The following is a 26854-nucleotide window of genomic DNA, read 5'->3' on the forward strand; positions in this document are numbered from 1 at the left end:
GTTAGTGATGCAGCATCAGGGCATTCAAGTTTTTCTCATTTAAAAAATAAAACATGAGGAGACAAATTTGAACGAAGTTTTCTTGTTGGAGGAAAGGGCACAACACTTACCGATTTTTGTATCACGGTTCCCTAAAAAACAGAAATAAATATAAATTATTGTTAGGAGCATTTGTCTCATGGATATACAGTTGTCTGAGTTTTGTGAAAGTTGAACATCGTGTCTCACTTTCCATAAAACCAGTTGGGGTGAAACTGATCAGGCTTAATCTCATCCCAATTTCCTTTTAACATTAAACGAAAAAATGAACAACTCCTCCTCCAATATAATTACAGACAAGATCCACATTGGACCCAATTATTTACTTGTCAGATGAGGCAAGAGGACATTTGAGGGCACAGAGTCCTCCTGGTCCCCCATGTCATGGTGCCTCCAGCACCATGTGGATTTCACCCTCAGAGAAGATACATTTCAAAGAACATTTTCTTTCTGATTTTCTCTTACCCACATACTGAATAATTATCAATACATTATCCCTGATATTTCATGTGATACTCAAATTGATCTCTGTTTAATAATTATCATCATAAATAATAAACAGCAAACAACTTAATGGAAAAGGTTCTATGTAGAGTAAAATTGAATTTACTGATTTCTCCAAGATGTTTCCCTAAAGAAATGAAATGAAGCAAACAGATGGAAATACAAGTTATTTAAGAAGATTTCCAGTTAATGGAGATTTCAAGGTGTGTTTTCATGATATGAACGCCTGGCCCCTAAATACCAAACATTTCATTCATGTTTTACTACCCATGTGGCCACACTAGAGTTAAGTGTCCAACAGTAACTGACTATTTTCAAGGATTTACAATTCTGAAAGGTTTGAATTCCTTATGCAATTAGGGTCTGATTTTTCAAGGCATTGAGGAGCCTAACTCCCACTGATTTCAGTGAGAGTTAGCTCACCATGTACCTTAAAAAAATCTAGTCATTAGAGCCCAATCCTGCTTTCTTGTATTATCTCTCACATTCCCATTGGCTGTGCTGGGACCTCTGCGGATGCAGACTGGAATTTCTGGCCCTCAAATTATCAGCATTATTTTTTTAACGATATGACTTGTGCATTCAGTGCTTAATCCTCCACTCGTTGAAGTCAATGGCAAAGATCTAACTGATGTTAGTGATGCAGTATCTGAACTTTCATTGTTTTTTGGTTAAAAAACTCCACCCCAAAAATTCACAGATAAAGAAATACCCTTATGAGGAGTCAAATTTGTACAGAAATTTTACTTGTTGGAGGAAAGAGCACAACTCTTACAGATTTCTATGTCCTGTTCCATTAAAAATAAACAGAAATAAATATAAATTCTTATTAGGAGCATTCTTCCCTTGGTTATACAGTTCTCTGCATTTCATGAAAGTTGCACAGAGATTATACAATTCATGAGCCTTTGAAGGGTTTCATGTTCTCAACACCAGGAGAAAAAGGTTTCCCTTCTCCATCTCTGACTTCTTGTTTCTCACCATAGTCAGAACTCAGGTTAAGGCTCAGAGCTCATGTCTATTCAGACCCCTCTTTTCTACTGTGTATATTTTTTTAATATTATCTATTGGGATGAAATTTGCCAGGCTTTGTCTCATTCCAATTTCTTTTTAACAGTAAATGAAATCACAGACAACTGCTCCCAAAATAAAACAGCACACAATCTTTATGGGGACCCAACTCTGTCCAAAATTTTTACTTATCAGAAGAGGGGAAAATACATTAACTAATTCCCAAAGTCCATGGGGACTGAAGAGGGAATAACTGCACAGCTGGGTGGGAAGTGAGCAGAAAAAAGTGAGGAGTGAAGAAGGTTTGGGATCAATCCCCCCCCCTTCCCCAAGCGCTCCATTCAGCTTAACTGAGGCAGTTCTGGGGGAGAAATATTCTGGGTCTGTAAAGGGCTGATGCAGATCACTGCCTCCAAGAGCAAATGGGAACCTTAGTAACATTTCCTTCCGTGTGCTGCTGCGGGGAGCACAGGGGAGGTCCGTGCTTCCCCTGCTTGGCCCAGTGTAAAATTTCATTCTTCCCTTTTTTCATTTATTAGAAGAAAATTTCTTGTTAATTTCACTAAATTTTCCCCTGTGACGTTTACCTTTTATTTTAAATAGATAAACAGTGAGGCCAATGAAACCAAACAAAACCAGCAGGATCACACTCAGAGCCACCATCCATGGATTCACCCTCGGGAAAAAGGAATCTGAAAAATAAACCCCCAGGATTTGCATTAGTTTGGAAGCAGGGACAAAACTAATTTTTTTTCTATTGCATGTAAATATATAAATAGTCCCCAGCAGGACGTATGTGAAGTAAGAGTGAAAACATGACTCCCCGGCCCCCATGCTGCACAAAAGACCAAAACCTGATTTTAAAAATTACTCCACCTAACACAGCTTTAGCACTGATTAAGCTGTGAATGAATAGGCCTGGTTTGATTCATGGTATTCAGAGCTGTATTGAGTTCAGGGGCAAATTCTCTGCTCACAAAACCGCATTGACTTCAGTGGAGTTATGCCAGCAAACAATTTGGTCCTCACTGTTCAGCAACATTCAGAAATTGCAAGAGTAATTAGAATGTTTTTCATAGATTCATAGATACTGAGGTCAGAAGGGACCATCATCTAGTCTGACCTCCTGCACAATGCAGGCCACAGAATCTCACCCACCCACTCCTGCGAAAAACCTCTCACCTATGTCTGAGCTATTGAAGTCCTCAAATCATGGTTTAAAGACTTCAAGGAGCAGAGAATCCTCCAGCAAGTGAACAGTGCCCCATGCTACAGAGGAAGGCAAAAAACCTCCAGGACCTCTTCCAATCTGCCCTGGAGGTAAATTCCTTCCCAACCCCAAATATGGCAATCAGCTAAACCCTGAGCATATGGGCAAGATTCACCAGCCAGATACTACAGAAAATTCTTTCCTGGGTAAGTCAGATCCCACCTCATCTAACATCCCAATACAGGCCATTAGGCTTATTTACCATGAATATTTAATTTCCAAAATCATGTTATCCCATCATACCATCTCCTCCATAAACTTATCGAGTTTAATCTTAAAGCCAGATAGATCTTTTGCCCCCGCTGCTTCCCTTGGAAGGCTATTCCAAAACTTCACTCCTCTGATGGTTAGAAACCTTCGTCTAATTTCAAGTTTAAACTTCCTGGTGGCCATTTTGGTGAGTCACTAATAATTTCCCCAATTATTTTGATGTATCATAATTGCAATGAATCCAAACATTAAGTGCTAGAAATTGATTAATCTTCCTTTGCTGGTCTTGTGTTTACAGCATTTACATCATCTAGCCAGGGTGGGCATTTCAAACATGCCTAAGGCCTTCTCCACACAGGATTCGTGCACTGGTTTAGTGAAATTGGTGTAACACTCATGCAGTCATTGTTACATTGATTCCACAGCTGACCACGTCACAGGACTCCCCCAATTTAACTAAACTGATTGACAAAACCTTAAACTGTAAATCAGCTGAAGAGTGTCCTTTATCCATTTAGTATAAATCAGTAAGGAACTGACTTACACTAAATGCACAGGACACTCTGAAACTGACAGAAGAGCGTTTAGACAAGAGGTTTCATCAATAACTCAGGAGATAATCAGGGCGGCTTTTGTGTGTAGACAAAGGCAAAGTGAGTTATGAGCACAAGTCCTATTGAATGTCAACAGAAACAAGCCCACATCATCTGGTGACATTTCACTAACTGAAAAGGTAGCAAACAAACGATGGTGTAAAAATTGCTACATTCAAAAAAATCACTGAGGGGAAGTTAAGTTTTTAGGAATAAACTCTTTCAAAATCAGTCTCTCTCTCTTTTTTTTTTTTTTTTTTTTTTTTAGAAGAAATATTCACCAAACCTTGAAAGTAAGAGTTTCAGGAGTATCAGAGTTAAGATTAAATTTACATGAAACCCAAAACTCTGATAACTCCGAATATGCAAAATTAAGGCAATCAGATTGCCTGAGTTGTGACCCTGTTAAGGTTCCAGTATCTGAACTTCTTTGTTTTTATGTAGGTTGTAAAATATGCACAACTGATGCTTCAGTTCTTTGTTTCCTATGTTTTGCTTTGTTTCTGATGGAGGTAATTTCAGTGTGTGGGTTTAGCTGGTAACTGACCTGCTATATAAACCGTTGATTCCTTTTCTTGATTGAGAACGGTGTTCCTGATCAAACAGGACAGGTTCTGGTTTGAACGTTCTTTTATAATAATAGAATTTTCTGTTTCAAACAGGCCACTATCCCTGAGGGATTTTGCTTCAGAGAGTGATGGTAATTCTTTCCCACTGAGATCTCTCCAAAGAACCTTGGGCTCTGGATACCAACCAGCCGATTGACAAACCATCCGGATCCCTCCATCCTGGTGACTCTCCACAGAGATGAGAGGATTGGAGCCCAAACCTAGAGGAAAATTACATAAATGTGTGATACATCAATGGGGTAACTTAATAGCTAAAAAAGGATGAGTGATAGATTGTGGATCCATTACTCCCACTCGAGATCACTTGCTCATACAGAAGGGATAAATGAATACTGGAATTTCTGAATTCCCAATACACATGGACACAGGAAAACATGTGAACAAATATTTAAAATAATTTCACTGAATAAGGAGAGATATTGTCCTCTCCACCCAAGAGCAGTGGAACATTGAACACCTTTGGAAATCTGGCCACTTCGTTTAAATACCTAGTGGAATATGAATTTTTCAAAAAGCCAGATTTCAGTATATTGGATAAACATTTTGTTTGTTCTCTTTTTAAATCAATCAACCAATCTAACTGGCTCCATGGTTCCTGTGTCAGAGCAGCAGGGGACAAACGCTCGGCCTCATCTGCTAGCGGTAAATACATAACTTGTCGTCCCTCCCCCACCTTTATGTGGCCTCAGCCAATGAGAAAGCTGCCACTGATTTTGACTACACCCCTAAATAACCACTAGTAGTGACCACGTCAGAAGGCCTGTACACCTGGCAGTCCCACCTCAGCCAGGCCTCAGAATGACGGCAGAGGAATTGGAAGACCAGGGGCCGTCCACACGTGAGAGGCTCCAGCAGCGCAGCTTCACCGCTGTGGTGCTTCAGTGTAGACACTACTTACACCAAGGGCAGGACTTCTCCTGGCGTCCCAGGTGATACCCCTCTCTGAGAGGCAGGAGCTAGGTTGACAGAAGAATTCTTCTGTTGACCCAGCCCTGCCTGCATGAGGACTTAGGTCAGCTTAGTTTTGTCGCTCATGGGGCATGTGTTTTTCACACCCCTGAGTGACCTAGTTCAGCTGACCTACTCTTCTCATGTAAACCAAGCCCATATTTGTCCAGAAGTCTTTTCCCTCCTTTCTCTCCCTGCTTTTGGAGTTAGTCAAGAACATCTTTTGGGAAAGGAAATCTCTTGACCATTCTGAAAATGTCTTTAATAAAACATTGGGAAAGTTTTCAGCATATTTTCCAAAGTGTCTGAATGTGGTCGTGTGCTGAAATCTAGTCACCCTGTGTTACTCTAAAATAATTCACAAGTTGCTAGTCACAGTCGTTGCAGTAGAAAAGAACAAAAACTGCAGCCCAGGCTGAGATAATACAGACAAGAACAGCTGACCTGCTATCTTCAGTTCCAATAGGGCTTCTTCATAAGAAGGACCATCTTGAAGAAAACAGTGGTATTGTCCTTCATCTGAGCTTCTGATATTAAGAATCTGCAAGGAAACATTCCCATCTAGGATGCCATCTTTCAAAAGCTCCGTCCTTCCATGATAGTCTGGCATCTGCTCTCCATACTGATCCTTTCCTCCATGATACAGGTGCACAACTGAAAAGAACTCAGATCGGAACCATCTCACCTCCATGTTCTCAGCGCTCATCCTGGGGGTCAGGTGACAGGGTAACACAATGTTCTCACCCACAATGGCAGTGACAGGGTGACCAGGACCCATCACTCTGAACTCAGCTGTGAAATACACCAAAGCAAAAAGAGAACCACCTCAGAGAGAAAATAAAATATAATCATGACTCATTCAATAGGTTCAAACTTTCCAAAAATTCAGCCTGGGGCAGACACCTGGTATGCAAATTTCCAGCCTGAACATTGAAAATTTGGCACAATAAGAAACAACTGAAAAGGGAGGTTAGGGGGGAAGAGTTACATTAATAAGTGACAGGCCAGCTCATGTATAGGTGTCACTGATAACTCCCCATATATTAATTTGACATGCCACAGAGCCATTTCAGTGCCCCGTGAACGGACTGGATGACCTGAGTATATACACTGTGTACCTGAGCTCTGTGATCTGTTCCGACCGTCACTATATTTCTGATGTGATTTCTCAGCATTGGTTTTAATATGAGAAGGATGAAAAGATGAAATCCTGACTCCACTGAAGTCAACAGAGATCTCCCAGAATTTCACCCGAATGTTTTGGGACCCGGCTTCTTTGGAGACCACCACCTCTCACCTCGTATGAGGACACAATTTTCATTGAGATCAGCTGAGGTTCTTGAGTTAACCTCCTTTGCCCCCCTCCACCTGTATTTAGTGAGACGGGGTCACTGCCAGGACATTTTCAGTCAAGGGTCTTCAACTCTGGGACCCACATGTCTTGGCCTCACTGAGCCAAATCACTTCAGCTTCAGGCCAGGTGGCCTTGGTGTTTGAGAAAAGGATTGCGTCACAGAGGATGCAAGCATGTGAAGTAGGATGCACAGCGTGACCCGAGGTGCATAGGGCAGCCCACAGTAGCAATGCCAACATCAGGGAAGGCTGCAAAAAGGAGAGCAGATTCTCCCACAACTGGTGGTTTACACTATAGTTAGATTCACCAACCAGTCACAAACTGTGCTCCTGATCCCCCACACTGGTTATCAAGAAAAGAAATCACACAACCCCCTTCACTGCATCTCAGTCTCTGGCTCCCAATCAGTGAATAGGTTCAGTACAGTGAGACATTACTGAAAACTCCATTCACTTTACAAAATGTTCTTTTAATTCCTTAAAGGACTAGACACATTATCAGATCAATACTAGTTTGAATCTTACCCAAAATACCATGCTGCCAGCCAATCCTTTAGTATCTAAAACTAAAGATTTTATTAGAAAAGAAAAGGAACGAAAGAGAAGAGAGTTGTTAAATGGTCAAAGCAATCAGATACATACATACATACTTCAGAGTCCACATATAAGGTTTTTAGCAGCACTGGTGAGTTTCCTAGCTTGTACAGTCCCTCTGGAACACATCCACACCTTGGATGGGTCTATCAGTCCTTTGTTCAAAGTACCAGTTTATAGAGAATTTACTCCAGAGGTGAGAATCAGGATTGAAGACAAAACGGAGAAGATATAGCTGCCTTTTTATATCCTTTGCCATGTGGCTTGTACATCCATTGTCCCAAACACAAGCTCCCAGCACATGGGCATGGAAAGGTATTTGGAGTCCCCTGTCCACAGGCATATCCCTACATGTCCTGCTGACTCATAGGCAGAGCCCCTGGCTTCTCTCAATGGTTCATTGTACAGCTTATTGCCCTTGATGGGCCATCAAGCAGGCTGGATAGTGCTGATGCTGGTCTGCCTGGGAGTGTCACCCAGATGCACAGCACAATTTTGAGGCACAAATATACCACACATATCTATAGCTTATGATACAAAGATGATACACACCTGTAAACATGATGATCATATTTAGCAAACCATAACATTGCTACTGATGCCTTACATGGCATATCTTGTATATGATTTATTGTGATTTTGTAATATTGGTATCAATGATATTTTAAATGGTCACCCATATTCCATACCACATCACACTCAGATACTGTTGGAACCCGACTAAAGGAGTTCTTTGAGTGAAAGCAGGAGCCTGGTGAAACTGTCTGGGCATATGCATATGATCTCCAGGAGAGAATGAGCAAAGTGGAGCGGCAAGAACCTTGACAAGTTGGTCCTAAAGGAGCAATTGGTGCTGGAGCTCCGGGATGATTCCCTCTGCCGTGAAATGAAAAGGAGGTTTAAGAAAGAGCCTGGTAAGAAGTTCCATGAACTCATGCCAAACCCCTGTACAAGAAGTGAATGCAACTAATTGGGAAAAGGTCCTGCCCCAAAACACAATTAACATTGGGAAGTTTAAGTGAAGGTATCCAAAAACTAGCCATCCAACAGGAGGAGATGCTGCAAGAGATGACCGAGTTGATGAAAGAAAAAAATCCCATTAGTATGCCAAAATATCCAAGGACATCGGGATCCCGAAGATCCCCACTGAAGGACGAGCTGGGAAGGTACACCTGTTACATTTGTGAAAGGCCAGGGCATACTAGCCAAGAATGTCCACTGAGAAGGAGAGCAGAGTCCCAGGCACTCAAAACCAATGTGGCACCAGGAGCGAGTGGTCCATCTACAGTAGAAGGCCAAACAGTGGCAGAAGGATTCCTAGGCCTGTCCTTCATGGAAAATCACTCTGCATACAGTATTGAGGGGAATGTGGGCAGTGCCAGCATATCTAGCGACTTCTTTAAGTGAGTATTTGGAGACTGTCTAGCTGCTGAAGTATGTATAGTAGGAGTGAAGACCAGATGTTTGTTAGATGCTGGCTCAGAAGTCACCACCATTTCTGAGTCGCATTTTCAAAAATATTTGAAGGACAAAGAGCTGACTATGCACAGCACAAGGTTTGTACGTCTAACAGCAGTTAATGGACTGGCAATCCCAGTGGTGGGGTGCCTCGAAGCAGACATAGAGTACATGGGCCAGACACTGCCAGGGAAATGCATCTTCATCCTGAAAGACAAAGCCTCTGAAGAGAGCCATATGGAAGAAGGAGACCCAGGGATTCTAGGAATGAACATGAGTGAGCTGAAGGAGCTGCTCTTGCCAGGAGATGGAACCAGGAGGATGAACCGTCATGAGCACTCTACGAAGAATGCTGTTCTGAGTAGACTACTGGCTCCAGTGGAGAGGCAGAATCATTCCCTGGTCCCCACAATGCAGATTGGAAATGTTAAAGTGGGCAGAAAAGGGAAGACCACTATTCCCTCCTTGGAGATGGAAGATCCTTGATGAATGCTGCTGGGTTCAACAAATATCGAGTGCTGGTAGAGCCTACATCTGGGTCATGCCTACCTCATGGAGTCCAGTCAGCTAATGTTCTGACTAGTGCCATCAAAGGAAGAGTACCCGTGAGTCTTCTAAACTCAAGCGTGAAGGCTCTGGAGTTGAATCCTCGGAACGGAACAGCAGAGGTACACCAGCCCGAGGAGGTGATCCCTCAGGTGAAGGCAAGATTTGAGGAGAATGGAAATGAGTTGCAGGTGACAAGGAGGGAGAAGGGAGAACAAGTTACCCTTACTCAGGAAAGATGTGGTGGGAGACTGCCAGTTCCAGTTCAAGCAGCGCTCAAGGGGCTGGTTCCTGCACAAGTGGCTAACTTAAGGGCGTTGCCAGAGAAGCATCAAGAACTCTTTTCTAAGGCTGAGGTGACCAATTTCCATGACTGGGTCAAAGGTGTCCATGACAGCCCAAAGACAGCTGGCGAAGCTGCTCTCAGCACAACTAAAGACACAGCCCAAAGTAGGAAAAGGACTTTTGATCGCAAGTACAATGGAGCTCTCATCAGACCTGGTGACTGTGCACCAGTCCGTAACCATAGATACCGAAGGCTTAATAAAATACAGAAGTGGGAGTCGAATCCCCACATTGTAGTTGCTCAGAACAATCCTGAGCTGCCAGTTTACGCCATCCGGCCTGAATGAGGAGGTCCTGAAAGTGTAGTGCATAGGGACCAGCTAGAACATTGCCTTCTTAGTCCAGTCGGGGAGCACAGGAGGCATAGGTCAGTGTGCCCTGAGGAGACTGAAATCAGCTGGGGGATGGTTCTAGTCCCACAAAACTGAATATTGAGGGGAACAGAGTGGGCAAACCCAAACCCTAACGAGAATGGCCAGATCCCTCAAATTGACCTGGTGTTACCAGGAGACAGAGAAATAGAAATTGTTGGTAATGAACCATCAGTCTGAAGAAGGTCCCAGAGAACTACTAAGGGTGTACTGCTTGTTAAATTTAGAGATAATTCTGTTATTGGTTCTATGTAGTGTTTTAATGAAAATTATCCTATATAGTAGGAAGAAGTAGACATAGAATGTTAAATATGTTGAATGTTCTTTTGTTAATTTTTATATGACATGATGCTGGTATACAGCACGTTGCAAACATGGGGCCTGGATGTACCGGTGTGAATATTGTGGTTGTAGTGGCAGAATTTTAGCAAGGGGGAATGTAAGAGGATTGTTGGCCCATTACTAAAACTCAGTGAGGGTTTTTGGTTGGCTAGCTCCCAGTATCAAAAGGAAGGGAAGGGTCGATGGGAAATCAGGACCCTGACACTGACAGTCCCCAGGAGCAATGGGGAAAGGCCAATGCTCCAGGTCAGCCTGACTGACAGGGCGGGCAGGCTAAGGAGCGAGTCAGGTGGCCAAGGGGGTCCCATCCTCCGTGTGAGCTGAAATCGCCTTGGACAGACAGAGTGGGGCTGAGCTAAGGAGAGAGCAGGGGCCCAAGCTGACCTGGGGAGCCAGAGAACCAGCCCAGGGAGCAGGTCAGTGCTGGGGGCAGAGTCACAGAAGCAGCCCGCAGAGCAGACCTGTCCTGGGAGGAGAGCTTCAGCAACCAGAGCCAGAGAATCCAGAGAAGCAGCCCAGGGGGTTGGAGGCAGAGCAGCAACAGCACAGAGGAGAATGACGCTGGGGGCTCGTGTAGTCTGGAGTCGGGTGCAGTGAGTAGCTAGTGCCAGCAGGGGAAGAGGGGACCCTGGGCAGAGGGCCCACGCAGGGAGACCCCATCAGTCAAGGGTCCCTGCAGGCCAGACTGGGAGAGGGGTCATAACCCCATTGGGGATGGCCAGATGCTGGGAAGAAGGGTCTTGCCACCTAGAGCCTGAAGGTGTGTGGCTGCCGCCAGAGCAAGTGTCCAACCCGCAGCATCCCTGCAGCACAGCCAGGGCCTGAGAAGGGGGTCTGGGACGTGTGAGGAACAGATTGTGAACGTCCCTTCCATTCCAGAGATGGCTGGTTGTGATGTTCCCTGCCACAGAGCAGGGTTATGTGCTTTCCTTTAACCTTTCCCATTTTTCCTTATGTTTTTTAAAATTGATTGCTGTCTAACAAATTGTATTTGCTTTAAACTGTATGTAATGATCAGTGGGTCAGGGAAGTGTCCAGTGCAGAGAGAGCCCCCCAGAGCAGGGACACCCTAGCCCCTGCCCTAAGTGACCACAACAAGGTTGGGGGTCAAGCCCCCCCCACCAGAATCCTGGGCCCAGCTTTGTTGGGGTTATGAGGACTCTGCCACACAGGAGAGTGGAAGTGGAGCCCTCGAGGTCAGGCAGGCCTGTGGGTGAAGGGAGTGGGAGCGAGGACTCAGATCCTTTCGCTAGCCCATTTCACCGGGGTCGTGTAGAAGCCAGGAAAGTTCCCCACAATAGCAAGACCATTTCCCCACTTACACTGATCTTGCTGTGTGTTTAAATTTACACATTGTGAGTAGTTCCACTGACTTTGAGTTAAGCATGTTGTTAAGACACTTCAGGGGCTTAAATAAATCCTCTAAGAAACAGCAGACACAGGGCGGATTCCTACCTGATTCCATCTTGTGAACATAACAAGTAAGGAAGAAAACAATAAAACCAGGGAGAGGGGAGCTGGCTCGGGAGCTGTGGCAGAATAAGAGAATCTTCATCTTCTTCACTGTCACTTGATCTAGACAATAGGAAGAAGGAGGAAAGAAAAGTATCATAGTGAGCATAACACCAGTTAACATTAAATCATTAAAGTCAAGCATTAAAGAGGACACAGTAAATACAAAAGGAATAAATACATTATTAAGTGACCTCTTTCATATTACGGAGTTAGAACAACCATTGAAATTGAATGAAATTGGTTAATTGAAATTGAAAATGTGTTTCCTTTAGAAGTCTGATTTTGTCCCATCCTTAGAGAGAGAGAGATTCCTGATCAGACTGGATGATCATGATGGTCACTTTTGGCCTTAAAGTCTTTGAGTAATTTCTAAGCATAAGCAAGAGTTCCCCAGGGCTTGGCCTGGGTTAGCCCTAAAGGATATATGGAGCTTGCATATTACAGCAGCTTCTGTTAGATGCATTTGTGCTCTCATGTTTACCTGCTTTAACCTTGTAAAAAATGCTCAAATTTCTTTTCTTAGTTCATAAATCCTCAGATCATTTACTATAGGATTGGCTACAAGTGTTGTCTTTGGTGCGAGATCTGAGGTACAACTTGTGACCTGGGATGCCTGGGGTAGCCCACACTGGAAATACCATGGTCAGAACAGGCTGCAAAAAGGAGAGCAAATACTCACAGGACTAGTGTGTAACACTGAAGTTCAACTCCCCAAGAGTCACAAACTATGCTTCTCATCCCCCACACTGATTATCACAAAGCAACAAAAAAGGAATCATACAGCCTCTTTATTGCATTCCAGTTCCCTGGTTCCCAATCAGCCGCAAGGTCTAGGACAGAGAGAACTTATTAATGTTCTTCTGACCCCAAAGAGCCAGCCACATTACCAGTTCAATATGAGTTTGGATCTCACCCATAATACCTCACTGCCAGCCAATCTTTTAGTGTCTAAAACTAAAAAGAAAAAGAAAAAACAAGACGACACTTGTTAAGCACCCAAATACTTCAAAGTCCACTGGGGCAGGGTGCTGGTTAGGAACCCCTTCATCAGCTTCTGCCTCTCCAGCCCCAGTCAAGGGGAATGGATTGGGGCTTGGTGATAGCCCTGTGCCTGCCTGGGTAACTGGCAACACATGCCCTCCTCATTAGCCTAGAGCTATAAAGGCTGGGAGGAAGCCAGAGAAGAGGGGCCAGGGCTGTGGCCGTGGCCGGCGCCGGCCAGGCCTGTAGGAAAAGTAGCTGTGAAGCCTGTGTATAGGTGGGAACTGGCAGTGGGAAACCTGTCAAGAATAAAGAGCATGGGTGTTGCATCGGATTGAAGTGTCCCTGACTCAGTGAAGAGGGGGGCCAAGGGGCTGAATACCCAGGGCGGCAGCATGGACCCTGTTTACATCCATATATCACATTCTTAGCAGTATTGGTGAGTTTTCTGGCTTGAAAGTCCCTCTGGACCACATGCACAGCTTAAATGGGTCGTTCGGTCATTCAGTCCTTTGTTCAGTACTTGGTTTGTAGCAAAGTTGCTCCAGAGATAAGAAACAGGAATGAAGACAAAATGGAGATGATGTCAGCATATTTTTAATATTTGTAATTCCCCTATTTGGAATAATTGTTATCATAATTGTAATTCTCCTATTTGAAATCATTGTAATTCTGCAATATTAATTTGCAGCTCTCCATAGCTGCTGATGGTGTCTGTGTTAAAGCTTGCAAACTGTCAAATGACTCTAAGTACCCTGTGAGCTGTTAATTAACTCTAAGCCATACTTTGTGATTAAGATTGGCGCTTGCAAACCTAAACCGCTCAATTGACTCTACTCTCTCTGAGTTGATACTTTCCCTTGCTTGTAACTGAGATGACGCTTATGAACGTAAACTACTTAATTGACTTTACTCTCTCAATTGCTTCTGCTCAATCGAGTCTTTGTAAACTGATACTTTATACTGGAGATTGACACATTTTGTAACAACAACCGCGGAAAGCCGTTAATTGGTGCGGCGCTCATAGAAATATCACATAGAGACTCCCACGCTCTATCGTTTGTATCAGGAATGTTAAAAGACAGGGAGTCTCAAATAAATAACAATACTCAGTGAAATGATCAATGTCTTTTTATTAAAAGTAAAGAATGTATGTGAATGAATGATTGGTTTTGAATAATCAGGGAAGTGCCAGCCTAGGAATTTGGTATCAATCAGCCAAAGAAAGCGCCAGGTGGAAACAACCAGAGAACCCCTGGAGGGCAAACTGGAATCTACCCGACCGATTCAATGGATGAAGAAGGCTGATGAGCACCTGACAGCCGTCCTGGAGCCGTCATGACTAACAATATGACAAAGCAATTTCCATGGACTGGCATAGGAATAAATTCCAATAAAAATGGACTCTAAGAACGGAGAACTTTGAGTCTCTGGTTCTGCCACCACCCTCCAGGAGCATCGGATGCGCATCTGACACGGACTCGGCTCCACTCTCGTGTACAGGCTACCTGGCAACTTCTAGGCTGGTAACTATAACTGCTATGCAGAACTTGTATGAATGTATATAGAGATAAGTAAGGAATAAAGTAGTGACATAGCAGTGTGTGTTTATATTTTTTATTATATTTACAATAAATGTGGCATAACCGAACTTCGCACCCCTTGATAATCTGTACGTTATTCCCTGATAACCAGAAACATCGATGCTTAAACTCTGTACCGTTTTCTTTTTATTTTAACATCACCTTAATAAAGCTCTTTTGCCACGAGGCTTGTACTTCCTTTGTCCCAAATACAAGCTTCACAGTACATGACCCTACATGGCTCGCTGACTTATCAGGCGTAGTCCCTGGTCTTTCAATGGGTTTATTGTACAGCCAATGTCCCTTGATGGACCATCAACAGGCTAGGCAGTGCTGACGCCAATCTGTCCGAGGGTGTTACCCGGAAACACAGCACAAGTTGGGAAATACAGATATATCCTACATATCTATAACTCCCAATACAAAGCTGATGCAAACTTATAAACAAGATTATCCTACTTGGGAAATTATAACTTTTTCGCAGATACCTCACACAGCATAGCTGGTCAGATTCCTTGCAATTTTATACTGTTGGTGTTAAGAATACCATAAAGTGTCACCCCAGGTCAGTTGTGTGCTGCTGTATGAAATATGGGAAAGTGACTAGTCCTTTGGGACTAGGCATAACCTGAATATTGGGGTGATTTTTGGTGTAAGGGACCATCTATCAAAAAGGTGGGCCTACCCAGGTGAAAGGATAGACCGGAGTACCCTATGCTAGGTTCCCATCTGGTCCCTGCCTATTGAGTTGGCTTTTGTGAATCGCACTTTAAGGTGCCTGTGATGCCCATGCATTGTACAGGGAGTTTAGGCCCCTAACTCAGCTTTGCGGGTCACAGGGCTGTTCCTGTGATTTTTTACCTGCCTAAAAACTAGGCCCTGTGATCTCAGCATTGTAACACCTGAGTCCCTTCACGGATTGTCCCCTGTGCAACCAGTCTCCTCTCTGCAGAGCACAGCTGAGCAATTCCTCATTGACATGGGGGTATACAGGACAGAGACAGAGCACAGGCTGGAGAGTGACATCCCAGTAAAACCCAAACTCTCATCCTAGAGCCACGATATTCCAGGGGGAGGCTAGGGGGACAAAACTAAGTCAGGAAGCAAATCCCAGGACTTAGGGTGACCAGATGTCCCGATTTTATAGGGATAGTCCTGATTTTTGGGTCTTTCGTATATAGGCTCCTATTACCCCCATCCCCATTTTTCACACTTGCTGTCTGGTCACCCTACCAGGACTGCCCCCAAAAGCTGCAAAGTGGAACAAGACAAAACAAATTGTTTTTAATCTTTTATTTACAGTAAGTAACAGGGAAGTAAAAGGAGCAGAGAAGGAGCTTTAATAATGACAGCGTATGGCAAGGAGATCCCCAGCTCCTAGAACAGTTTCCTTAATGGCACAAAAATAGCACCAATGTCCAGGAATTAATACAGGGAATTAATGAGTTACAGTCTCATTTTCAGGTTTCAGAGTAGCAGCCGTGTTAGTCTGTATTCGCAAAAAGAAAAGGAGGACTTGTGGCACCTTGGAGACTAACCAATTTATTTGAGCATAAGCTTTTGTGAGCTACAGCTCACTTCATCGGATGCATACAGTAACAGGTCATAAATCTCTCTGTCCCACTCATGTTCCCTTTCCTTCTCCCTTTTCCTTCACACCACCCTTTTCTACTCAGCATTTTTCTAGCCTTCACTTACCACCCCTGTTTATTTTCCTGTGTCTCTCCCACTCTCCTCTCCTCCCTCCCACAGATCTTTCCTTTTGGCTTCTCCATTCCCCCCCCTTCCCGATTTTATCCCTTCCCCTCTTCTGAACCCCTGTCAGGGATATTTTCCCGTCACTCTTTTCATTTCTGTTTTCTAACATTTCTCCAGGACTCTCCTTTTATTCTTGTTTTATTTTCATTCACATTTTTCCTTCTTGCTTCTTCTAATTCCCTCTGGTTAAACCCACCCTATCTCCCTATCTCCCCCAGGGCTGCCAACCTCAGGAGTTTTAAAATATCATGAGACTGACCAAAAATGATTTAAAAAACCTGTTATATAATGGTTTTTGGTCTCTCTGCACCCCTGCCCATCCCATCTGTGTGACAATTACAAATTTGCCAGCTCTTCAGGACAGTGACTTGTGCCTCTTTGGCAGGAGCTCTGGCTGGGAGACCCCAATGAGAGATTTGTACAAAACGTTCCCTTCTGCTGCAGAGCTTCCAGCTTCTCCCCAACCCCCCAAACCCTGATTGATTCATACGGTGTCCCTGCCACCCCGACATCTGCCTCTCCCCAGACCGGCTGTTAGTGTTACCCCCTGCCCAACCCCCAACTCTGCCCCTCAGGACCCCTCTGCCCCTCCTGCAGCTCCAGGGCTTCTTCCCCCCTCCCATCCCTGGGGCTGCAGGGAGGGAGGAGGTGGAGTACCCAGGGGCCATAGAGATGGGGAGATGGGGACTGAGCAGATGGGAGTCCTGCAGGGTCACAGAGACTGGATGACTTACTAAAGAAGCCCATTTTTTCATTCCTTTCCCTCCAATCACTCTAACTTATTCAATGAAACTGTTTGAGCCTGGATGGTCAGAATCCTATCGGACCATAGCGGAGAGAGACAAAAAGGCTACAAAATCCTTAAAGCAATGAGATTGGCTTCTCTACGCCCATCACTCCCTGCTCTATATGGTTTGATAGTCCAGAGACTCCATAGAGCCTACACAGCCATAGATACCACAGGGTAGAAAGTCTGTAGGAAGATAGGAATCCTCCAGAGTCAGAGAGACTGGTGGGTGTCTGAGGCTAAAGAGTCTGATTTCAGGGTCCCTGGTGGGATATCCCCCACTGGTGCCTCAGGGACACAGGCTGAGCCGGGATCCTGGCCCCACCCCAAGCCAGGGTCGGATTCTCTCCCCAGGGACGGAGCCTGGCAGGAAAGTGAAGATCGGGGCCTCGGCACCAGCATCGATAAATGTCACCTGCCCCCGGCCACAGTCCAGACAAACCCGGATCCTGCTGGGGGCCTGGCTCGGGGGCAGAGGGGGGTCGCAGGCAAGGTGAGAGGGGATAAAATAACCAAAAAAATGGATTGAGTGTAAACACAGTCACAATGATTTAAGGCAACCTGGATACAGAGAAAATGGAAAACTATGAACAGGATACATTATTGGCAAAACAAAACAAAACCCTGCAGCACTCAACTTAATTGCATTTCTCTGTTTCTAGGTAACTTTCAATAACATTCTACATCCCACAATAGGCAAAGATTGTTAAAAGTGGACCTATTGAAGATACAATGGGTCTGGTCATGATGCACAACCAACCCAATCACAGTTTTCAATCCGTTGGCCAAGGCTTTTGAGAAAAGTTTATAATTGGATCAACACAGGAACACAGATCTCCAATCCTTTCCCTCCCCAAGGTACCCCTTCTTAAGCAAAAGGGTGAGAATTGCTCGACAACAACTAAGTGGTAATATCGTCTCCCTGACGCTCTCCTGAAAAACCTGGAGCAAGTCAGTCCCAAAAAGGGTCCAAAAGGCCTTGCAAAACTCAACAGGCAAACCATCATTACCAGGTGTCTTCCCTGGATCATTTAGGGCATGTGACACTATATGGATTCTGGGGGACATTTGAGCATATTATAAATAATTAAATGCTTGTCAGCTGGACCCCAAACAGATGGCTGCTTGTGCATTTGATGGAGCTGCAAACTTCTCTGGAAGACATGGTGGAGTACAAGCTTTGCTCAGAGAAAAGTTTAACACTAATCTCCCCTATGCACACTGCGACAAGCACTACTACGAGCTGCAGACTCCTCAAAAGACATTTAAAAAGCTATAAATTTAATGTCTTCATTTTATTCTTTTTTCAGCAAGAGTCCAAAAAGACTGAATATCTTGGAAAATATAGAAGATACACTGGGACTGAAGTTCAAATTAGTCCAACCTGGGGAAACCCGCTGGCTTTCTCATGAGCAATCCTTGGCTGTTGTCTTAAAATTACTCCAGCCATTATTACTGGCTTTGGAAAGTATCTACCAAGATGGGATGGATCTAAGTAGTGAGGCTGGTGGGTTACTTTTGCTACTACGTTCAGAGAAGACTATTGCCATTCTCTCTCTCGTAAGTCTACTGTTGAAACCACTTGGGTCATTAAACAAAGTCATCCAGGCATCTGCTACAACAGCAGTAGATCTTTGTCGAGCAACAGAAGCTACATTTGGATCAGAGAGCTATCCATTGAAAGAGCACTGGAAGAAGCAAAGACTTCAGTCCAGAAGTTGACTAATGAAAGCATTTATATTGAATCCTTAAGTGAAGAGGACAAGAAGCGTTTGTTAAGGCAACTGAAAAAGTACACAGACTTGATTCTTAAAAATCTACAACAGTGACTTCTAGATTCTACTCAACCACTGTGTAGCTTTTACAGATGCCTGTCCTATAAAACACTGGCAGCTGAGTGGAGTGAGACACTACCAGCAATGGGGCTGCCATGTGCTCAGGACAGAATAGAGAACTTGAACACAGAGTGGAATATCATACAACGAATTAATGAAGATTTGACTTCAAACTTCTTTTTTATCATCACTAGTGGCTCGACCTGATCTTTGTGCTGTGTTTCCTGGGCTGAAAGAAGTAGGAATTCATCTCTTGCTACTCCCAGTCACAACAGCTACAGTTGAGCGTTCTTTTTCATCACTGAATAGAATTGTGTGTTTTGAAAGAAGTCGCCTTCTGCCTGATCACGTGAATGAACTAATGAGCATCTCAATTGAAGGAATGGAAGTTCCGGACACAGGAGAAGCCACCGAAGATGACGCATTGCATTCAAGAAGTTCATTAACAGAGTTGTGTAAAATTATAACAAGAAACCAAGAAGGATGTAGATCAGTGGTGGGCAAACTATGGCCTGCGGGCCACATACAGCCTGCAGGACCGTCCTCCCGGCCCCTGAGCTCCCCTCCAGGGAGGCTAGCCCCCGGCCCCTCCCCCGCTCTTTCTGCTCCCCTGCGGGCACACCACCTCATGGGCAGCGCTCTGGGTGGCGGGGCTGCACGCTCCTGCAGGGCAGAGCGGCACCGTGTCTAGCTCTGGCCGGATGGCACATCTGCCAGAAACGCTGCTCTGAGCAGCATGGTAAGGGGGCTGGGGGGTTGGATAAGGGACAGGAGGTCCCAGGGGGCAGTTCCGATGAAGTGAGCTGTAGCTTACAAAAGCTTATGCTCAAATAAATTGGTTAGTCTCTAACGTGCCACAAGTCCTCCTGTTCTTTTTGCGGATACAGACGAACACGGCTGCTACTCTGAAACCTGCATTGTTAGAAGTACCAGGGCTGGCCCCACATCAAATGACGCCTCAGGTAAGGAGCATCTTTGACACCCCCCCTCCATTTGTTAAACCTTTAAATACTTTATTTTTTAATCACATTTGTAGCTCATTTCATGACTTTGATGCACGATTTCTCTCTCACACATAAGATGATGCATTTGCAGACTAGGATCTGTAAATCTTACAGAAACTTCTTAGTTTTAAGAATAACCGAAATGTACTAACATCAAGAAATTGAACTGCGCACCAACACTGGGTGGACAAGTATTGAACAGTGTGACAGCAGGTGACAGACTTAGAACGTTAACAGGGCCACAATTAGGGGCATTATACTTCAAACATTCTATTTTCCCTTTTATCGCTACCAACAAAAACAGCACCCTGAGCCTGGCACCCCCCAAGCCGGGCACCCCAGGCAGTCACCTGTCCCTAAATCCGGCCCTGACCAGGACACAAAAGAAAAGTCATTCAAAGAGAAAAAATATTTTACATCTGCCCCCTCAATTCTGCTGCCACTGGCAGTAGCGTGCTCTGCCTAGAGAGTAGGATTAGGCCTGGTAAACTAGGGAAAGTGGGGGATCTTTTAAGTGGCTGGGAACCTGATCCCAATCCTGCTGACGTCAATGGAAAGAATCCCAGTGATTTCAATGGGATTTGGATCAGCACCTCAGGGCCTTGCCAGCTTTCGGTGCTCAGGTTTCCAGTGTGGGAATCCCGTTATCACCTGAGGACTAGTTGGCAGTTCCTGCAGACTGTCATCTCCTGTTTCCTTGTCTGTGCTCTTCAAACAGGATTCTGTGACCCTAGCGCTGGGATCTGCTCTGGCTCCCAGTATATATCTGGTGCAATTCAAGGTGTTTGGTTTTTGACACAAGAAGCACTGAATGGTTTAGGACCAGGCGACCACCTCTCTCCTGATGTGATACAAGGGTGGCGGAGAGCAGCTGGGATGCTCAGTCTTACACTCTCACTGGTTTTAGTGGGAGAAGAATGGTGGTGGGAAGCTTTCAGTGAAGGATCTTCAGCGCTGCAACACCCCATTGGTCTGGCACATCTAGAGTCCATTCTCTGTCGGGAAGGGAATGGATGGAAGAGGATGTAACTGAGATAAGGTGTGTTGGGGAGTTATTAGTCCTGAAGGCTTAGGGAGGCAGGAAGGTGTTTATAAAACAAACCAAACATAACCAACCAACCAACCAAACTGCTCCTGGTCCCTTCACCTTTGTATTTGCAACTAAAGAGAGAGTGATGGGCTCTTTTTATAAATATAAAACCTAATCATTTTAATGGTTTAGGTTTGTATTACCCGCAGTAAAAGAACATCCATCCAATGAGCTGGGCCCTCTTGGCAATCTTTACAAAAGACATGGATGAACAAGCAGACTGCAAATTACCCCAAGGTCAGATCAAGTAGTCCAGCAACAACAGAAACACAGCTAAAGAACAACAAGTAAGGGCCCGCTCCTGCTCTGTGCTTACATTTACACACTGGGATTACTTCCATTGACTTCAATGGGACTGCTCGCAGTGCATAAAGCTCAGCCCATTTGTAAGGCACTGCAGGCCTGGGGCCTAAACAAAAACCTATAGGAAGCAGCAGAGGCCTTGAGGATTCCTACCTGGTTCCAACTTGTGAACATCAAACAGTTATAAAATAAATAATAAAACCAGGCAGAGAGGAGATGAATCCGGAGCTGTGGCAGAACGAGAGAACCTTTATCTTCACTGAAATGTCATCCAGACAACAGGAAGAATAAAAAGAACACAACAACAGTATAACTTAATGAGTAGGCTTCAGTGATTAGGACAAGCTGGATATTAGTGTTTGAGGAACAGAAAATTGCAAAGGACACATTTAATAAAAATAGGGATAAATGCATTGTTATGTGAACTCGTTTGCATATTATGCAGTGACAGCAGTCCTCCCATAGTCTGCACAAAAAAGAGCAGATCAGTGTAAAATGATATTAATGTCCCATGACCCAGGGAAAAAAAGAGAGAGAGAGAGAAGGAACTCCCCTGAATATGAATTAAGAGAATTAAGGGCAGGATTTTGAAAATCATTGAGTACTGGCCTAATTCTGCCCCACTGAAGTTAATGGGAAAACTTGAAATGACTAACAGGGGCAGCAAGGTTAGACCAATACTGAGAGGTTTAAATAATCTGACCCTAAAATAGTAGGTGTCAGCATATTTCCTTCTTGTGATTAGAATGAAAGCTTTAGAATTTTTTCTTCACAACAATCCCATAACGCCGCCCCCCCAGACACAGATTTTTCTGTTCCCATCATGGGAAACAATTAGCGAATGTAATAGGTAAAGTTGAATACACTGAACATAAAAAACATAGCAGGTGGGAAATATATAGGAACAGAACACGTTATGATAGTTTGTTTTTATTGCCAAAGCATGTAGGCACCAGTCACTGATCAGGACCCCTTTGAGCGAGGCACTGTACAAAACATGTAACAAAATCCAGATCTCTGCTCATGGAGGAGATCCCCTCACTCATGCATCTCTACTGTTCCACACACACAAAAAAATACATGTGGGTTTTTTTTAAAAGTTGCCTTTGGGTATCTGAGATTTTAGGTCACACTCAGGTCATATTCTCTAGCTTTTTTCTGCAATCACAAGGGCTAGAAACTTTCTTTAAACATTAAAACTGAAATTCTCTCATAATCACAGGACAAGAACAGCTGGGGTTTTAAGGAAAATATCAAATATTTCAAGACTCAAGACAAAATTATGAGAGAATTGACACCACTTGAATATATTTCAATATATTCCATTAAACAATAAATGAAAAAGTGGCGTTCAGAACAATGCAGAAATAACCACAAAAGCTTTCTTGTGATTGATTTAAAAAAAAAATTTCAAAATGAATGGTATTTCAAGTAGATTTCAAACAAGTTCAGACTAAAAGGAATGAAAAGATTTTTTATTACTGTTATGTTTCTCATGCATCATTTCTTTTAAAAAATGAGAGTGAGGGCGAGAAAATGGGAAAGTCCCGAAACCCACTCCCCCCAAATCAAAGTGTTTGTGTCCATTCATTTTTTTTCCAAATTATTTCAAGCTGTTTTTTTTCCAATGGAAAGTTCCATAAACATTTCAAGTCAATCAAACAAAAATCACGCAATTTTTTGGGTGAAAAATAATTCCCCTTTTTTAATCGTGCCCAGAGATACCCTCATGAATTCTCCCCGCTGACAGCTTTTCACACAGGGAATAACCTGTCTCACAGTTTGTAACGTGGGCCTTTCTTGCCATTATGCCATCAAGTCTTCCCTAAACCCAGGACCATAAAATCACCCCTGCTAGCCACCCTTCTGCAGCTCTGTGGCCACAAAGACAGGAGGCAACATTAAGTTATCACAGGATAACAATGCAATGTGTACAAACTGATCACTCTGGTTGTTGTGGATCCCTTGACACGCATACAGAAGACCAGTAGCTACAAGTGGTGACATCCCCTCATTGTCTAATTGCATTAAAGATTCTGGCCCAGATTCAGTCATTAAGTCCGTTCCTATTCAGCACATTTCAAAGGGTGCTTCACTTTCGGCACATGCTTAATTCCCACTGATCTCAAAATGAATAAAGTAATTTCTTTCCACTGATTCTGGGCAAAACTGGACGTTTTTTCCTTTAAAACATCAGAAGCAAAAAGACTCAGCCCCACAGACAGCTCGAAAACTACGGACAACAAGCAGGCCAGGAAACTTTACTGATTGCTGCTGAGTTTGCAGCGCCACGTTTCTTCCTCTATTCTAAATACAGGAAGTTCCTTTGTTACAAATCTCCCCTTAACGACACTAAAAACGGGATTGGGCCCAGGATCCTTGGTGAAACACAGGAACAGAGGAAAGGAATTACCTAGTGACTGTACTGTACAAACCCGGCAGGGCTAGGAAACCGACCTGAAATGGATTGGAGGGCATCTCATTCTCAACGTACACATGCGGTACCGTTCCCATAAAGGGGAAAACAAATTCTCAGGGGATTCTCAAGTCTTTGTGTTATTACCAATCTGTCCAAGACAGAGCCCTGACTGTTACCGAGTCAGGCAGCCACAGTTCACCTACCGGATTGATCCTCCGGAGACGGTTCATGGCGCGTAGGGGGCGGTCTGTCCTTCTGAAAGCCTCAGGCTTTGCCGAGATAGTCCTCAAACTATAAGTTATTTCATTTCATCAAGATGCCCAGCTACTTCCGGGTATCAAATAGCTGCCGTCTGATCACAGCCTTTTCTAGCAGGGTTGGGTTTTGATTTTATTGTGTTTAAAGAATCCTGTTCTTGTTCCACAGGGATAAACGTACTGTCCGCCGGCAGCATCTACTGAGTGTGAAAGCGAAAGTAACAGAGGGACTCGGAAATGGCAGCAACCCCGGGTGGGATCTGAGAATCTCCTCTTAAAGAAACAGCCACGTGGCTGCTGAGACAGAACTGGCCGGCCCGGAAGAGTCAAAGTTTCTGGGGCTCCGAATGACCTGAATACAGGAGTGATTGTGAAGAGACTGGCTCTTGCTTTTGGGTGAACTGTAGTAAATGTCACAAATAATCATCACCTTTTACATTATGTCACCAGAATAAACATTCCCCTGTGGACAGTTAGGAATAATATGAACAATACCTTTGCAGTGCGAAACTGGGGTAGAGGGTGAACCTCATTCTTCATGACTGTAACATCAGAAGATTGAAGCCCTGACTCTCCGTGTGGACAAGACTCAGTCTGAGGCCGAAAAGAGAAGTTAGAGAATAGAATAGCATTAAGGAATCCTGAGTTCTGACCGGACACCAAACAACGTTCTGTCCCGGAATAAGTGATCGGTTGGAAATACTAATAGTGACACTGCACCCCGCATTCTTCATAGAAATGTTATTATTATATGATTATGGTGTAACTAAAATATGTTTTATGCAACATGGGTCATGTAAGATGTCCTTGGAAAGGTACTGAATACATCCAGTGTTGTGAGCTGTAGCTCACGAAAGCTCATGCTCAAATAAATTGGTTAGTCTCTAAGGTGCCACAAGTCCTCCTGGTCTTTTTGGGAATACAGACTAACACGGCTGCTACTCTGAAAACTATGGTTACTCAATATGATTATCCTGTTTGTATGCATGTATCAATTCTGTATCTAAAGTTAGAGATATTGACTCTGTAGCAATTACAACTGTGTTTGCACCTGGGGAACGCCCACTAGACAGTGAGCACTCAACCTGGATGGGCCATTAGGAAGGAAAATAGAGCTGTGAAGATACTAATCTCCCTCCTTCCTGAGAAGTCTCCTAGGAGGCTCCTTTGACACTGCAAGGTCAGGTGATCCTGTTACCTGGCACTGGCCACCATCTTAACCTGGTACTTTCCCACTGGGATGGGTGTGGGTCAGACTAGGAGACAAAGGATTCCTGCCATATACTAAAGCTATATAGGGGAAGGAGTGACACCATCAATGATTCTTCTCTGTCTCTGCGCCCAAAGAAACACTTAGAAACACCTGAGAAACAAGGACTGAACTGGGGAGAAGGGCTGAATGCAGGTTAGAAGGATTTCTAGCCTGTGAATGAAAAACCTGGGAAACCCAAGCTGTGAAGCTAATGCAGCTTGTGCCTTGTGAATCTGCCAATCTGTTTGCACCATCACTTAAGATGACAATCCACTGTTTTTAACCAACCTCTTTAGTATATTAAGCTTAGATTGTGGGAGTTGTTTGTTTGTTTGCTAAGTAATCAGCTTTGATCTAAACAACGAGGAGTCCTGTGGCACCTTAAAGACTAACACATGTATTTGGGCATACGCTTTGGTAGGCTGGAACCCACTTTATCAGATGCATGAAGTGGAAACTTTAGTTTGGCAATGTAACGATGCTAGTTCTGGCAAGACCCAACTGAGAGTGCCAATTCAGGACAAATTGCTTAAAGCAGGTCAGTTACAGCCCAAGGCTGGGGTTTCTGTGCACACCAAGACAAATCAAACCAGCCAAACAGAGAAGACTTTGGTTTTACCCCACTTTGGCTAACCACAAGTCACACAAGCAATTCCCTTAGACACTCCAGGTTCTCACTATCACCACCAGTGCCACTCCTTATGAGGACAAATGGTTATGAAAACCAATACCCCAGTAAAAGAAAAAAGCTTCTCTCGATCCCAAAGGACCAGACCCCGGTCAATATACAAATCAGTTCTTCCCCACAAATCACACTGTTGCCAATCCTTTAGAATCTAAAATCTAAAGGTTTATTCATAAAAGGAAAACGATATAGATGAGAGCTAGAATTGGTTAAATGGAGTCAATTACATACAGTAATGGCAAAGTTCTTGGTTCAGGCTTGCAGCAGTGATAGAATAAACTGCAGGTTCAAATCAAGTCTCTGGAGAACATCCACAGCTGGGATGGGTCTTTCAGTCCTTGGTTCAAAGCTTCAGTGTAGCAAAGTCCCTCCAGAGCTCAGAAGCAGGATTGAAGACAAGATGGAGGAGCTGCAGCAGCTTTTTATAGTCTCTTGCCATATGGTCTTTTTTTTCTTTGTCCCAAAGACAAGCTGTCCATCACCTGGCCTGGAAAAACCTCAGAGTTCTGTCCATAGGCGGGTCCCTGCATACCTTGCTGAGTCACAAGGTGTGTCTGCCTTCTCTCAGTGGGTCAGTTGTATAGCTCATGGTCCTTAATGGGCCATCAAGCAGGCTAGGCAGAGCTGACACCAACTTGTCTGGGGTAGCACCCAAAAGCACAGCATAAGTTTGAAATACAGACAGTACAGAGCCAATACTTATATCTTTAAATACAAAAATGATACATGCAAACAGATAGCATAATCCTAACCAGTAAACCATAACCTCGTCTTAGACACCTTATATGACCCCCTTTATACAAGATTTGGTGCCACTACAGGACCTTGGTTGCAACAATGTTCTATATGGCCCCAGTTCAAGTCAATAACGTCACAGGCAGGTATATATACACATGCAAAGATGGGTGTGTTACATTACTATGCGGAGGACCAGTGTTAACAAGGTCAATTCAATCAGAGTGAATGTGGCCTACTCCTAATAGTTGATGAGAAGGTGTGAATATCAAAAGGGAAAATTACTTCTTGTAGTGAGCTAGCCACTCCCAGTCTCTATTCATACCCAGTCTGATAGTGTTACATTTGCATACAAATTCATAAGGGGGGGAAAAGGAGCTGTGCATCTCTCCCCACACATTAAGGGAGGGAGCAAATTTCATGAGCTTACGCTGTGT

General features: G+C 44.0%; 2 protein-coding genes across 2 annotated transcripts in view; both read right to left on the bottom strand.

Annotated features, from left to right (window-relative positions):
- The window catches only part of LOC142068405 (butyrophilin subfamily 1 member A1-like), a 35718-nt gene extending 11725 nt beyond the window's left edge, over nt 1-23993 (bottom strand). Inside the window, exons 1-6 of the mRNA XM_075119509.1 lie at nt 23692-23993; nt 11669-11788; nt 5649-5996; nt 4175-4456; nt 2142-2246; nt 111-131 (exon numbers count right to left, since the gene is read on the bottom strand). Coding sequence (XP_074975610.1) covers nt 111-131; nt 2142-2246; nt 4175-4456; nt 5649-5996; nt 11669-11768 — 856 coding nt within the window. The 5' untranslated portion in view covers nt 11769-11788; nt 23692-23993. The remainder of the gene's footprint in view (nt 1-110; nt 132-2141; nt 2247-4174; nt 4457-5648; nt 5997-11668; nt 11789-23691) is intronic.
- Nucleotides 1-26854, bottom strand: part of LOC142069131 (butyrophilin subfamily 1 member A1-like) — a 204197-nt gene that overhangs the window by 136230 nt on the left and 41113 nt on the right. The gene's annotated exons all lie outside the window — the stretch shown is intronic.

Source organism: Caretta caretta, chromosome 14 (assembly GCF_965140235.1).
Source record: "Caretta caretta isolate rCarCar2 chromosome 14, rCarCar1.hap1, whole genome shotgun sequence".
In the NCBI taxonomy this organism is placed as follows: domain Eukaryota; kingdom Metazoa; phylum Chordata; order Testudines; family Cheloniidae; genus Caretta; species Caretta caretta.